The sequence below is a fragment of the Agaricus bisporus genome (assembly GCF_000300575.1).
Source record: "Agaricus bisporus var. bisporus H97 unplaced genomic scaffold AGABI2scaffold_12, whole genome shotgun sequence".
Taxonomy (NCBI): domain Eukaryota; kingdom Fungi; phylum Basidiomycota; class Agaricomycetes; order Agaricales; family Agaricaceae; genus Agaricus; species Agaricus bisporus.
In genome coordinates this window covers 686,089-700,643 of record NW_006267347.1, presented here as the reverse complement: position 1 = coordinate 700,643, position 14,555 = coordinate 686,089, and the positions used below count along the sequence as shown (strand labels likewise).

Below are 14,555 nucleotides of genomic sequence, written 5' to 3'. Positions count from 1 at the left end.
TTATTCGCCCTTCATCTAAGTAAGAGAACATTGGCAATAGAAATGACAAACGTAGGAACTGACGTCAACAAAACCTAGGTCAATAGCTAGTCCACGATCCTCTTCGCCAGTCTAAGTGCGGCCGCAAAACGATTCGACTTACTTGGAACGCACCGACAGCACAAGTGGGTATAAGTGACAGGTGGTTTTCGAGCATGGCGATAAACTCTTCCAAGTTCCAGCAACTCCAAGTTTTCGACATTCATCACGTTTAAACTTTTCAATCTCGGTCGTCAACCCGTTCTAATTCCACTGCGTGTATTCAATTTGTCATGGCTTTGACTTGGCATTTAAAGTTCTCTGAGTCTGCTGACCTTCTCTTCCAAAATAAACGAACAAATGACAATAAAATGATTTGACTGTGGGATGCCTCAACACACTCTGCGTACATCAACTACTAATGATAGTAGGAAGAAAAGTCAAGGTCACACAAGGCAATATGCGAGGGAACTCAGTAAACAAAGAAACAAAATCGCAGAGACCAGAAGAGAGATCAAAGCCGAGTTCATACTATGGCCCAGGGTCTGGAACAAGTCTGGAACATGGCAGCCTTGATTTGTACGGTGATTAGCGGAGTAAACGGTATAGCTGAGGGCGCTGAGCATGCCACTGTACTTAGTACTTATTGCAAGGGTCTGCAACTATATAATAGAAGTAATCTTGATAGTGTTTTCAACATGATGGATGACGTGTTCATCCATGTCCACTGAACCATGGATATCCACGTGGATATCCATGGTGGCCATGGACCCATGGCGTGGGACTGTGGTTGATCCCTTACTAGTGTGGGAAGTTGCTATATATGTATATCCATCAATCGAGCCTGCTTGGTCAGACGAGAAGAGACTCAGCGCGACTATGACTGGCGTACTGCGGTCTGAAGCCTGGAGGCCGAAACACGGTGTTACCTCGCGATGCTGCGCTGGGTAGTATTTTCATGAAACACCCACCAAGGACTCCGAAGCTACCTGAAGCAACGAGTAACTCGAAATCGGAGCGCCCAAAGGTTGTATGTTGGAGCGATGCTTTCGGTACCTCGTTGATGGAATCATAGATACGCAGACAGTCGAGGTAGCTTCAGAATAGCTGCAGAGACTGATGAGATTTCAAAATCGCGCACCAACTGTTTTTTTTTTCGATGGCATTGGAATATATAGTTTTCCAACCAGTCTGGATTCTGGAATGGTCCCGCAAGCTTACCAGATGGAAAAGTTATCTGAATATAGGATGAGTGGAGAACATCTTTCGGTATCTAAAGACTAAAGGACTACGGACAACTCAGACGTCATGCATTCATGAATGCTTACGCCTGGAACTCGCTAAATTTAATACTAAGTCTACTCAACATGCGATTTCGTCATACATAGTGATTTGTTGCAGATTCCAACTTGGGGCCAGTCTCATCTTCATCATCCATTTCTGCTTGATCCGTCCAGTTTCGAATACCTCAAAATCTACCAGTATCATTGTAAATATGTGTTAGTTCATACATTTTTGTACTTGTACAGGTGTACATAGTAGTACATACTACATACTTGTAAATTGACGGTCATTCAAAGTCAATTGATGGTAAATCAAGCAGGAGCCCGAGTCGCCGACCCGAGTGGTGGCCCGGGCTTTGCCGCGCCATCAAATCCATGCTTGTACCACGTCCATGAGCGCAGCCATGGTGAAAACCACGACCTGTGGATTTCGTGGTAGGCCATGTGGACATCCACTGGCCTTGAAACCCATATATAATGCATAAAGTACGTATCTGGTGTTAATTTCAATTCCGATTTGTGCGAGGACCGTATCCGTCGCATTACGTGACAAGAGCGTGAGATATTGCGAAGGTATTCACTCTCCGTCCCGACGTTCCATCACTCTATTGACCAAGCGCATGTCAGACCCTTAGCTCGAACCTTGAATTTAGTGAACTTGCCGTCATTTGTTTTTCGGCTCTTATTCTTGGAAAAAATTTCGAACTTGAAATATCTATAACGATTTACCTCTAGTCGAATGTCGATGGCGCATTTCTGGTTTCCGCTTGGGATGGCTCGCAGTTGGACCTCGTCGAACGACTTCGGTGGCCCGTATAATATAGGATAACATTTAAATTCAATAGACTTCATGATATTAGGTCTTACCCGTCAATTCGCCATCAGGGTAGGACGAAATACTTTCAGGGTCTTGCTTCTCTTGCGTAAATTTTGGTAATTTCGGTCTAACCAGCCAGGCTAAACGCAATTGGAATGGCAGCAAATATTTTAACGGAACGATTCGGACACAGAACAAATAAACAGCCGTTCCAAGCTTGGCGTCGTCGCAGCCTATAAAACCAGGCGTGTTGCACTTCTCCAGACTCAGCAAACTTTTCCAGTTAGCATCACCTACTCCACACAACAGCCTTTAGCTTAACCCACCTCCCCCACATTCTTTTCGAAATGCGTTCTTTTGCCTCCATCGCTACTTTTGCAACCCTCGCCTTCGCGGCTGTTTGCTCTGCTCTCCCCACTGCCAATGTGGCCGATGTAGCTAACAAGCTTGTGAGTTTTATTTTGGTCTTGTATTGTCTTAATTTTTAACGTTCAAATTTTCAGCCCGCTGGTGCTCCTGCTGTCGTCCCTCGGGGCGGTGCCGCTGATGCAGTCGGTGGTTATTACCACAACTACCCCCGTGGTGGCGAGCAACACAAGTCTGTTCTCGAAATCATCGTTGATGTCACCGCTGAGGTGAAGCCGATGTGCGAGAAATTGAGTAAGTTGAAGTCTTTCGTGACTGCCTGTAATATCTTATTCATATTTGTCTCAAGCTGCTGCCATCTCGGCTGACATTGAGGTCGATGCCGCTGTCAAGGTCTCTCTCGATGTCCTTGCCGACATCAAGGTTGCTCTCGTCGCGGCCGTTGCTGATATCAAGGCTGCCGTCCATGTTGGTGTTGACCTCCTCGTCCTCAACGGTGTCACCGTTACCGTCGATGTTGTTGCCAAGATTGTGGCCGAACTCCTTATTGTACGTTGGTTTTGATTTCAGTAAAGGATTTGTGACTAACTCTTTGGCGCAGGTTGTTTTGGCTGTCATTGGGCTCGTTGTGAAGGTGTGCGTGTCTGTTGACATCAGCGCCCTCCTCAAGATCATCGTCGATATCAATGTCCTCCTTTCCGTCATTGTGTCCCTTGTTGTCCAAGTCTGCGGTGGTCTCATTGTTGTCCTCCTCCCTCTCCTCGGCGGTGTTATCGACATCTGTGTCAGGCTCCACCTCCTTGCTCTCCTCAAGGTGTTGGCTGTTGTCAAGGTTTAAAAAGTTTTATTACATAGTTCGTCTACGCGTTTGTAGTGGCGTCTAAATAATATACCTCTTAAATTCAGCTCAGAAAGAATGTGAAAGTTTAATATGGGGAAACTTCCATAGACTTATTTATAGGTCTTACCTATCAATTGGGACGAAAATCATTGCAGGATCTGCTTCTCTTGTGTAAAATTAAATACAGCCTGTCGAACCAGCTTGGCTATATGTAAATTTTCGACCTTTGGGACTGCCTTCTCAAGGTCTTCCTCGCTATGATTTTGTCTTTCGTTGTCGAAGTCAGTCAAGATCTAATAGTTGTTCTCCTCTCCTCGGTAGTGTTCTCTACTTCTGCGTCAGGGTTAACCCTAGGGATCTACTCCGAGTCAAGGTATTGACTGGTGTCCACATTTGAACAGATTTTAGAAGAGAGTCGTTTACGAGTTTGTTGTAGTGACATTTATTATTTTTGTTCACAGGGTGTGAGCATGGATGCACCTCCGATCTCCATTTTTCTTTCGTAGAGACTGCAAATGTTTATGCTATTTATACGCATTCTATTGTGGCAGAAGTTCTTGAGTATTCTTTTTGACGGCTAACCACGAAGCATGCGCTCACCAGCGGCGCTGAGGCATCGAACTTGATAAGGGATTGGAATTTCGTGTATGTGCATACCTGCATGTGAGACCGGCATTATAAGTGGGACTTCCTATTATAATGACTGCAATCCTGCATGGCGAGGAGCGTGAGTACAAGTATAAGAATAATAGTACCGTGATAGTGAAGATGGGATTCAAACTGGAAGTGGTGATAATTGGCGTAAAGCTGAGTACTAGTTTAGAGAATGTTCCCTAGCAATAGAGATCCAATGGATCAGGGTACATGCGCAAATGCAGAAAATGACACAGGTAGATCATTACCGGAAAAGGAAATTTGTTCCGTGTGCCACGCCTGCGTGTCTGCTCTATTCCGTTTCCTCTTTGCAAGCCCGTCATGCTTTCCTCGGGGACAAGTTGGATGCGCACAAACCCGCTGGAAGTGCTGATATCCCGCGCCTGCGAACCATCCCTCCACGAACCCAACTATGCCCTCCATCTCGAAGTGGCGGACTACATCAATAAAAAGAAATCCAACAAGTACCACTTCCCATTCACACTCAAACAACCATTCTGACCCTCGATAACAGCCCTCGGGATGCAGCGATGACGATAGCCAGACTTTCCAATCATAGAAACCCACACATCGCCCTTCTCTCCCTTTCTCTCCTCGACACCCTCGTTCAATCCTGTGGATACCCTTTTCATTTGCAGATAGCAACCAAGGAGTTCTTGAATGAGCTTGTCCGCCGATTTCCAGAACGACCGCCTCCGTTTCCAAATTCTGTGATGACACGCATACTGGACCTAATACACAGCTGGAAAGAGGGTATTTGTACGGATTCGAGATGGAAAGAAGACTTAGGGAATATCAGAGATATGCACCGACTACTCACGTTTAAGGGTTATAGATTTAGAGAGATTGGGAGGCAACCTGCCCTTGCTACGCCTTCTGTGCGTTTTGCATTTCTAGCTCACTTGATCTCTGTTACTGATGTCTTACGTCTGCTAGGCAAATATAAAATCTGCAGAGGAACTAGAGGAGGAGGACCGGGAGGCCCAGTCTGCTAAACTCCAAGAACTCATCCGACGTGGTACCCCAAGAGACCTAGCCGTAGCACAAGAACTCATGAAATCCCTCGCTGGGGCCAACCCCGATGCAAAACCAGATTATCGCGCTCAGGCACTTAACGATCTCAACAAACTTGAGCAAAAAGTCATTTTGCTCAACGAGATGCTGGACAACGTAGACCGAGACCGAGGGGAACGATTCGTTTCAGGTGACGCTTACGACGTGAGTTGGTCCAAGTAGTTGCTTGATTCCATGAACACTTAAGCCATTGCTTCTTTATAGCAAGTCGCATCCATTCTCAAAAATGCACGTCCTCGACTCCAAAAATGGATAAACGATGCGGCAACAGATGATTCCGAATCCCTCGATACATTCCTCCAAATCAACGACCAAATAAACACCGTACTCTCGAGATACGACGCTTTTAAAAGAGGCGACTACGCTGCAGCGGCTAACCCAATACCCTCGGAACTATCTAATAACAATGCTCCCTCCCAGCAAACCTCGTTGATTGATTTCGACGAAGGTTCGCCTGCGACAACTACCAGCGATCCTACAGGAGGTATCGGGGATCTAGCAGGCTTATTCGCTACGCCTTCTGCGCCTCAGATATCTCAACCACAAGCCTTTGGAAACCTTGGTGTATCAACGCATTCACCAGCTCCTACTTCAGCATACAACAACAACAACGGGTTTGGTGGTCTTCGCTTAGGTGGGGAGACCGGTAGTGGGACATCGTCACCGTTTCAACCTCGGCAAAGTGTGACTCCCCCAGCGGCAATTATGCTTCCAACGTCTCCTGGACCTACGAATCATTTTGCTCAACCTTCAGTTGCGCCACCTAATATGTTTGGAGGTGTTAGTGGTGGAGGTTTTGTGGGATCGCAGACAAGTACGAGTCGACCACAGTCTCAACAACAACGTCATTTGCAGTCATCGTCATCTCAACCGCAGTCACAGGCACAACAATCGCAGCAGGTTAATAAAGATCCATTTGCAGATTTGGCTGGATTGTTTTAGTTCTTGGCAATGATGATGATGATGATCGGTGGAGAGGGAGGGAGAGGGAGAGATTGGATGTCGAGAGTAAGGAGTTTTTACAGATCATTTTAGTTATTCGTGGTTTTTTGGATTCATGTTGTTGAGTTGACGTATCTTTGTTTTTTTTGTATGTGTCTTTAACTATTGCGCGTAGAGCGCATTGTACCTCTCGCATTATCTTCCAGTACTTCAATGGATGGTGTTTTGTCGTAGTATTTTAGCTTTGAGAGAACTTGCTGAAGCTGCGATACGGACCCCCTAACCCCCTAAACCATAGGAGTTGTGTGAGGGCTGTTGCGGACCGAACGGGGCGCTAAACTTATTCATTTCTAGATGGTAATTACGTACTCACAACTAGTATACTCGAGCCCAACACCATGCAACTCGACTCTGGAGACTATGCTGATACCGGGGATCTATTCCACCACCGTAATCTCTTGGAATCACCTATCTCCCGCGTTCCTGTTAAACTGTTTCTCGTATTCTTTGGCTATTCGTCGCTCCCATAAAATATGGCGGGGGCCGGAGAGACCGACCCAGTATCATTTCTAATACGAAGCATTTGTTTCGCCTCGGTGGTGTCTGCTCATACTGGTATCATGCTCCGCGATCCGATCCTCAATTTTGGGATGCTTTCGCTCTGCGGGGGGTCCTTGTGGGTCGATAACCTCGATACCGGATTATGTGTCCCTCCTCCGACACTACTACAAGCGTGTAGGCTCAGCTGGATTATCCGTTCAGATGTCCGAGCTGGGGGTTCGTCCTCGACCGAGTTATTTTTGGAAGAGAATGGATTCATTTTAAATTCTGAGGAACATGCTATTTATTTAGCTGACGCTGGGGCGGAAAACATTGATCGTTTATACTGATGTTAGAAGTGATTCAGTGAGTGGAATTAAACCCTTCTTAATAAGCCTTGTTGTTGACCCAGATTCAGACGGTCAGGCCACTTTGTGGAACTCGTGGAACTCGCGTTTGCCGTCTCTTACGTCGGTGTCTTACACCAAAGGACCGACCGTCCGCGGGGACTGCGATAACCCCAATGACTGGACCAATTATCAACCAGCGATTATCATCCTCCTCAGTTCTATTCTTATTCTTGGATCCACAATGACGCCTTTGGTTTGAATCCAAATGAGGGGGCTGACAGGTCTCGCAACATACGGAAAGGTATATAAACCCTACCCTCGGGCGACCTAGTTCTTCACAACTTCTTCCTCGAACTCTCACCTCAAACGCGCACTCGCTCAATGCTGGCTGCATGTATGTGATAAACGTTTAACCTCGGTGGTCGGCAAGGATCCCCAGCTGCAAAGTCCGTCCCTCTCTCTGCCCGTATATTTGTTGACACACGCTAACCCTTTTCATCTTAGAATGCTCTCTGATGCAGGCAGTCTGGGTGACTCGCAGTCGGTGGTCCCGCTCTCCGACATCGACCAATGCGTACGTTGCTCTCACTCGTCTTTGTTGCTGATATTAACGCTTTTCAACTAGTTGCTAATATACCCTGGTCTCGACCAACCCCAGCAAGCGGCGGCGATGCTCGTATTTTTTTTTATCATCCATCCATTCTTTTTAAAAACCCACCACCCACCGACGCCACCGAGGGATATTCCTTTTATATAGCTGGGCTGGCACACGACGACGGTATGTCTACCTCGTCTATTCTGTCTCGCGGCTGACAGCATAATCAGATAGCTATTGTACAGTCGCCCAGTCCTACCGAAGCGCCGATAAAAAGCAGCGAGCGTAAGCCCAACCTTTTACATATTAAACTTAGATGACTGTTGCTAACATGTGATACAGGTGTACTTCAAGACGATACCCTGTGCTTCAAAATACTGAGTTTACAGCGAGTCGATGTCAATTACGGCGGAGGTCTGCATATAGTTGGGTTTTCACCCTCTACCCGCCTTCCTCGCTCGGGCGGCAGCTGGACCATCAATAATTAAAAAGGAGTGGTAGCGACTTTGTCTTCACTCTGGTCGCGGACTGTCGCAGCTTGTGTGACCATATAACCTGTATGTGCTTTTCTACAACCCAACTCTTGGTTTTTTATTAACTCGTGGCTTGGCTTGTCAGGTGTGATTTTGTGTGCCTCAAGATTCAACACTGTGACGCCAAGATGTGCAGCGGCTGGGTTAGAGAGAGCCGCGGACTGCTGCAGCTGGTTTGAGAATAAATCTAGTACGTCTCCCTTTCTCTATACTTTCAACTGTAGACTGACGATGCTTTGACCTTCAGGTGTGATTAGTCTTAAGTGTCTCAAGACAATATGTGCCGCAAGATGTGCAGTGGCTGGGCTAGAGGGAGCCGCGGACTGCTGCAGCTGGTCTGAGAGTATATCTTGTACGTCTCCCTCTTCCTCTTCGACTTCTCTTGGCTGGCAATCTTTCAAGGTACTCTTTCGGGCGATGCTCATCGTATTCTAAACTTCGGGAAGACGCTCATTGAACATCCCAAGTAACGAATAGATGCCTCAGTATAAAGTTAAAATTCTCTCCATGATAATGAATCGAATAAGCTCTAGTTAGATATTTGACTATAGGAAGAGATCGTACATCTATATTAGCTCTTAGCTCGAAATATATGAATCTGACCAGATACCACTCTGCTTTGTTTCTCGTATAGATTTTCGATTAAGTTTAGCAAGGTCTCTGACGCAACATACCGAAAAGATCCTTAGTTCTAAAGTTCCAAACCATTTGGGTCATCAGAAGCTTGTCGCACATGCCGACTCCGAACCGTTGAGCTCGAAAAAAGAAGACACAATCGCAGTAGCCTGTAAATAAAGATCCATTCGCAGATTTGGCTGGATTGTTCTAGTTGTCGATGATGATGATGGTGATCGATGGAGAGAGAGAGATTGAATGAGGGTGAGGAGTGTTTGCGGATTATTTTAGTTATTCGTGGTTTTTTAGATTCATGTTGAGTTGACCCAACCAATCTTTTTGTATATGCCTTTAACTATTGCGCGTAGAGCGCATTGTATCTCTCGCATTCGTTTCCCGTACTTCATTGGATGGGTTTTGTCATAATATATTAGCTTTGAGATAACTTGCTGAAGCTGCTATACGGACCCCCCTAACCTCTAACGCATGGGAGTAGTGTGACGGCTGGTGCGGGCCGAACAGGGCGCTCAACCTAGATGATAAATACACTTGTACTCACCACTATATATACTCAAGCCCAAAACCATGCAGCTCGACTCTCAAGACTATGCTGGTACCCGTCAATCGTATAGGAGGTGCGCAGATCTCCTCCACCAGGTAATCTTCTCGAGTCGCCTATCTGCAGCCTCCCTGCCGAACTGTTTTCTCGCATTCTTTGGCTTTCCATCCGGCCCATAACATATGGCTGGAGAGATCGACCAAGTACCATTTCTGATACGGGGCGTTTGTTTCGTCTCGGTAGCGTCTGCTCGCATTGGTATCATGCTACGCGATCATTTTGAAATTCTTTCGCTCTTCAGAGGGTCCTATAAATCGATAACCTCGATACCGCACTACAAGCATGTAGGCTTCGCTGGATTGTCCGTTCGGATTTATGATTTCAATCTGGTGTCCGAGCTGGGGGTTGTCCTCGACCAAATTATCCAAGTTATTTTGGAAGAGAACCCTGGGAAGTTGAAATCTTTCCACGTATGGGATGGAGTTGTTTCGAATTCTGAAGAACATGTTAACTGCATGTGTCCTTCCATCATTGACTATGCGCAGAGAGAGGTTCAATTCACTCGACTCGTGGAGGTGGAATTTCATTGGCGCTGCAAGATATCAGCGTCTCCCCATGTACTTTTCCGCGACAGCCCTCTCCTTCAGAGGCTTTCATTGAACGAACTGGGATATAGTATGCCACACACCAACTTGGTATTTCCTTGGAAAAATATCACCGAAATGGAATTATATCATACAAATCCCGAACATGCCCTCATGTTTCTTTCCTTACACCCTCATCTCACCCATTTTTTCTTTCTGTTTGTATCTCGACGATCATGAGGAGCAAACATGGTCTCCACCACCTCACATCCTCTTTAATATGCGACTGATTACAAATTTCGGATGGCTTGTCCACAGTGAAGATGAAAATGCAGACTACGATTCTTGGTGCATCCGGTTACTCACTCACTTTCGTTTCCCCAACCTTCGTCATTTGGATTGGAAGACAATGGCTCCAAGCAATCTCCCTTCCACTCAAACCTTCTTTACCTCCATGCAACGACTAGAGTACCTCATGTTCTACCCTTCACTGACGTCTTGCATCAGCCAATACTTTCACATTTTCGAAAACTTGAAAATATTGGACGTCAAGCTGGGGTGGGAAGCCGAATATGATGAACAGTGGCTACAGAAACTTATCATCACGCCGGGAAATGAGATCCTGTTTCCACACTTACAAGGTCTACACATAATCTCATACTTGGATGCTACACCATGCTCTGTATTAATCGCCATACTGTACTCAAGACGTCATGGACCTCTACCTCAGAAGAGTTTGGAGCCTGACCTCGACAGCCTCACATTACCACCTTGCGTTGGCTCATCGGCTGAGTTGGAGTATCATAGTCGCTTGGTTGAATTTTCATACAAATTGATTTCACCCAAAGAGTCTGACAAGATCGACTGGGCGTCGAGCTCTCATTATGGTGCATTGAAAAATCTTGTATCCGAAGCAAAAGAGGTGTATGGCGGATTAGACCATGTACAAATCAAATTGGTATTTGAGAGTTAACTACTTGTCTTTGCGTCCTATATGTAGTTCTTTGTCTTTGTCCTTTGAACTTTAAGTCTTCTTTTTTCGAGCTCAACACTTTGGAGTCGGCATGTACGACAAGCTTCTGATGACCCTTTAGAAAGGATCCTTTCAGTACGTTGCGTCAGAGATCTTTGCTAACTCAGTCGAAAAACTATGCGAGAAACAAAGCAGAATGGTATCTTCAGATTCATTGAAAGGATAAGGAGCATTCCAAGTTGCATTGGCATATATTTCGAGCTAAGAGCTGATACAGATGTACGGCCTCTTCCTATAGTCAAATATCTAACTAGAGCAAGTTATCCGATCCATCGTCATGAAGGAGATTAAGTGTGCATCAAATTGCCCAGTCTTCTCATCTCTTCAATACTTAGGATGCTCAATAGGCGTCTTCCCGAAATTTAGAATACGATGAGCATCGCCCGAAAGAGTACCTTGAAAGATTGCCAGCCGAGAAAAGTCGAAGAGCAAAACGGAGACGTACAAGATATACTCTCAAACCAGCTGCAGCAGTCCGCGGCTCCCTCTAGCCCAGCCGCTGCACATCTTGCGGCACATGTTGTCTTGAGGTACTCGAAAATAATCACACCTGCAGGTCAAAGCACCGTCAGTCTATAGTTGAAAGCATAGAAAAGGGAGACGTACTAGATTTATTCTCAAGGCAGCTGCAGCAGTCCGCGGCTCTCTCTAACCCAGCCGCTGCACATCTTGGCGTCACAGTGTTGAATCTTGAGGCACACAAAATCACACCTGACAAGCCAAGCCACGAGTTAATAAGATACCAAGAGCGAGATGTAGAAAAGCGCATACAGGTTATATGGTCACACAAGCTGCGACAGTCCGCGACCAGAGTGAAGACTCCTTTTTAAACGTTGATGGTCCAGCTGCCGCCCGAGCGAGGAAGGCGGGTAGAGGGTGAAAACCCAACTATATGCAGACCTCCGCCGTAATTGACATCGACTCGCTGTAAACTCAGTATTTTGAAGCACAGGGTATCGTCTTGAAGTACACCTGTATCACATGTTAGCAACAGTCATCTAAGTCTAATATGTAAAAGGTTGGGCTTACGCTCGCTGCTTTTTATCGGTGCTTGGGTAGGACTGACTGACTGTGCAATAGCTATCTGATTATATTTTCAGCCACGAGACAGAATAGACAAGGTAGACATACCGTCGTCGTGTGTCAGGCCTGTTACAGCGCTCTCACACGCTAGTGCAAGAGGCGATAGATATAATGAATATCCCTCGGTGGCGTCGGTGGGTGGTGGGTTTTTTAAAAGAATGGATGGATGATAAAAAAAAATACGAGCATCGCCGCCGCTTGCTGGGGTTGGTCGAGACCAGGGTATATTAGCAACTAGTTGAAAAGCGTTAATATCAGCAACAAAGACGAGTGAGAGCAACGTACGCATTGGTCGATGTCGGAGAGCGGGACCACCGACTGCGAGTCACCCAGACTGCCTGCATCAGAGAGCATTCTAAGATAAAAAGCGTCAGCGTGTGTCAACAACGATAAGGGAAGAGAGAGACGGACTTTGCAGCTGGGGATCCTTGCCGACCACCGAGGTTAAACGTCTATCACATACATGCAGCTAGCAATGAGCGAGTGCGCGTTTGAGGTGAGAGTTCGAGGAAGAAGTTGTGAAGAATTAGGTCGCCCGGGGGTAGGGTTTATATACCTTTCCGTAGGTTGCGAGACCTGTCAGCCCTCTCATTTGGATTAAACCAAAGGCGTCATTGTGGATCCAAGAATAAGAATAGAACTGAGGAGGATGATAATCGCTGGTTGATAATTGGCCCAGTCATTGGGGTTATCACTAATTTTCCAGTTCCGCGGACTGTCTTGGTCCTTTGGTATAAGACACCGACGTAAGGGATGGCGAACGCGGATTACAAGAGTTCCACATCATATCTGAAAGTGGCCTGACCGTCTGAATCTTGGGTCAACAGAAAGGCTTAACAGTAATGGTTATATTCTACTCACTTGATCTCCGGCTGCTCTTTTTACATCAGTATATAAACGATCCATGTCCAGGGAACCAGATACTAGCTTGAATGTGGGAGGTAGCTAGTCGGAAACGCGGTCACATGACCGATCTCGCGATTTGAGAGGACAAAACGCGGGCCGTTGGGTCAACTATAAATGTTAATGGTACAACGGATATCAATACGGCTCAAGAACTGGCCAGTAATCAGAAGGTTGACTACGCTAAGGTGCAGATATTGCCACTTTCCCATTACTTTCTCATCCAAAACTAGTAGAGTTTCAGCAAACCAATGAGTCAGCCTAGTTACTCAGGGGTTCTTTAGCTTGAGCGATATTTACAATCTCTTCCGTTATGCGTTTGTCGGCCTGTTCATTGGGCCGTTACTCGTCGAACTTGGAGCCCTATTCTTGTGCACTAACGGGTGATACTTGGTCCCGTTCTCAAGAGTGGTCATACTTGCGATCGAGCCTGGCACCGGAGGACAAACCTGTCCCCTGTCCCAATTGCATTGAACGGAGCAGTCCCTTTCGAATAGCTTTCTGGGTTCGCATATTTACCGGCAAATTGACAATGCGAATCAGAGGTTCCATCGAAGTTGAGGTGAACTCTTGTCATTTCTTCGAGATCAACGAACTAACGGTCATGCAGTCATGTGTCGCAAGAAGCTTATGTATGCGGTTTTCAAGCCGAACATGCTCAAAAGCATTCCCGGAAAGGACCATTTGAGGCCCTGTTGATCTCCTTCTGAAATTATTCTCATTCACCTTTTCACCGGTCCATGTTTGATTCTTATGCAGACCCTAGCCTACCGAGTGGGCGACGCCGCGACGAAAGAATAGTTCACATCCGAGTTACGGGCTTCGGTTGTTCCACAAGGATGTCAGGTAGTTCAGGCTAACCACACTTCACTTGGACGTCTGGTATGCTGTGTCGCCTCTTACCATTGTACTGGTAAGTATAGGATCCACAATTCCCTGGCTAACAAACTCATACTGGAGATCGGACCACTTTCGTGCTGGAGTACGATCGGTAAGCCACGGGGATACGTGTCCAGACCGACCGCCGCGGCTATCAAGGAAGTAGAGATTAGTTCTCGGATGCGTACGATCAGTATAGGATTACCTCAACAGTTCTCTTGATACTGCGCTTCGAAAGTGGTTGAATCAACTACATCGGACCAGATGCAATATTGGCGTTTCCAATGGACAGAGCTTCGGAGCTCAGCAACCGGCGATTTCCTCGACTCGAACCTTACATTACACTATCAAGTCTACCTGCCTACTTCACAACCTGCTTGATGTCAACGGAAGTTATCTCTATCTCTGGACTGACGCGGGCTCCAATATGTGATTCATATGCACTCGCAACTAGGCTGACACTAGTCAACATGAAAGCTAATCTTACGTTTTTTTTGCTGCTTCACCTTGCTTCCGCCATCGAGGCACAACTTCCATCACCGCCAGTTCTTTTGATTTGCTATGACTACATCAGAAAGCTCGAGGCCTTGAAACTGGGGTCCAGGTCGGTCTATCGTTCGACACTGGTCAATCCTCAAAACGTCCAATAACGTCCTGCTCCTCCTCCATGCTGTGTCATTTTGTCTCGCTGGATTATTCCCATCGATACGGGGTTATAGATATTTGGCATTTGGACAAGCGGCTGCGGGTCGAATTCCTACTCAGAGTCTCGCCCGGATGGAAAACAGTCAGATTAACTCTACTTTACCCCTAGAAACTATCTGGACACCTTTCGGTCTCCAAATGTCTGAAGGCATATTACTATGCGATCGTCGAAGTGATCTCC

General features: G+C 46.4%; 4 protein-coding genes across 4 annotated transcripts; all 4 read left to right on the top strand.

The window, feature by feature from the left end:
• The first annotated feature begins 2,334 nt into the window (after positions 1 to 2,334).
• On the top strand, positions 2,335 to 3,441 carry AGABI2DRAFT_195403 (hypothetical protein). The gene is made up of 4 exons (XM_006456116.1): positions 2,335 to 2,567; positions 2,622 to 2,778; positions 2,834 to 3,033; positions 3,086 to 3,441. The coding sequence occupies exons 1-4, from the start codon at positions 2,466 to 2,468 to the stop codon at positions 3,320 to 3,322; spliced, it is 696 nt and encodes a 231-aa protein (XP_006456179.1). The 5' UTR covers positions 2,335 to 2,465; the 3' UTR covers positions 3,323 to 3,441.
• Positions 3,442 to 4,269: 828 nt separating this feature from the next.
• Positions 4,270 to 6,027, top strand: AGABI2DRAFT_195402 (hypothetical protein). The gene is made up of 4 exons (XM_006456115.1): positions 4,270 to 4,443; positions 4,494 to 4,857; positions 4,916 to 5,197; positions 5,258 to 6,027. Exons 1-4 carry the CDS (start codon positions 4,301 to 4,303, stop codon positions 5,993 to 5,995), a joined length of 1,527 nt encoding a protein of 508 aa, XP_006456178.1. The 5' UTR covers positions 4,270 to 4,300; the 3' UTR covers positions 5,996 to 6,027.
• Positions 6,028 to 7,390: 1,363 nt separating this feature from the next.
• On the top strand, positions 7,391 to 8,702 carry AGABI2DRAFT_146090 (hypothetical protein; the record flags this gene model as incomplete). Its single annotated transcript, XM_006456114.1, has 9 exons — positions 7,391 to 7,459; positions 7,511 to 7,561; positions 7,643 to 7,663; positions 7,702 to 7,765; positions 7,823 to 7,894; positions 8,099 to 8,203; positions 8,261 to 8,365; positions 8,416 to 8,479; positions 8,648 to 8,702. 9 exons carry the CDS (start codon positions 7,391 to 7,393, stop codon positions 8,700 to 8,702), a joined length of 606 nt encoding a protein of 201 aa, XP_006456177.1.
• A 1,235-nt stretch (positions 8,703 to 9,937) lies between these two features.
• Positions 9,938 to 10,744, top strand: AGABI2DRAFT_122095 (hypothetical protein; the record flags this gene model as incomplete). Its single annotated transcript, XM_006456113.1, has 1 exon — positions 9,938 to 10,744. The coding sequence occupies one exon, from the start codon at positions 9,938 to 9,940 to the stop codon at positions 10,742 to 10,744; it is 807 nt and encodes a 268-aa protein (XP_006456176.1).
• Positions 10,745 to 14,555: the final 3,811 nt, after the last annotated feature.

Coding starts and splice junctions, on each gene's coding strand:
- AGABI2DRAFT_195403 (XM_006456116.1), top strand. CDS start 2,466: ATGCGTTCTTTTGCCTCCATCGCTACTTTTGCAACCCTCGCCTTCGCG. Junction 2,568..2,621: donor CCGATGTAGCTAACAAGCTT/GTGAGTTTTATT, acceptor TCAAATTTTCAG/CCCGCTGGTGCTCCTGCTGT. Junction 3,034..3,085: donor TTGTGGCCGAACTCCTTATT/GTACGTTGGTTT, acceptor TCTTTGGCGCAG/GTTGTTTTGGCTGTCATTGG.
- AGABI2DRAFT_195402 (XM_006456115.1), top strand. CDS start 4,301: ATGCTTTCCTCGGGGACAAGTTGGATGCGCACAAACCCGCTGGAAGTG. Junction 4,444..4,493: donor AATAAAAAGAAATCCAACAA/GTACCACTTCCC, acceptor CCTCGATAACAG/CCCTCGGGATGCAGCGATGA. Junction 4,858..4,915: donor CTGCCCTTGCTACGCCTTCT/GTGCGTTTTGCA, acceptor TACGTCTGCTAG/GCAAATATAAAATCTGCAGA.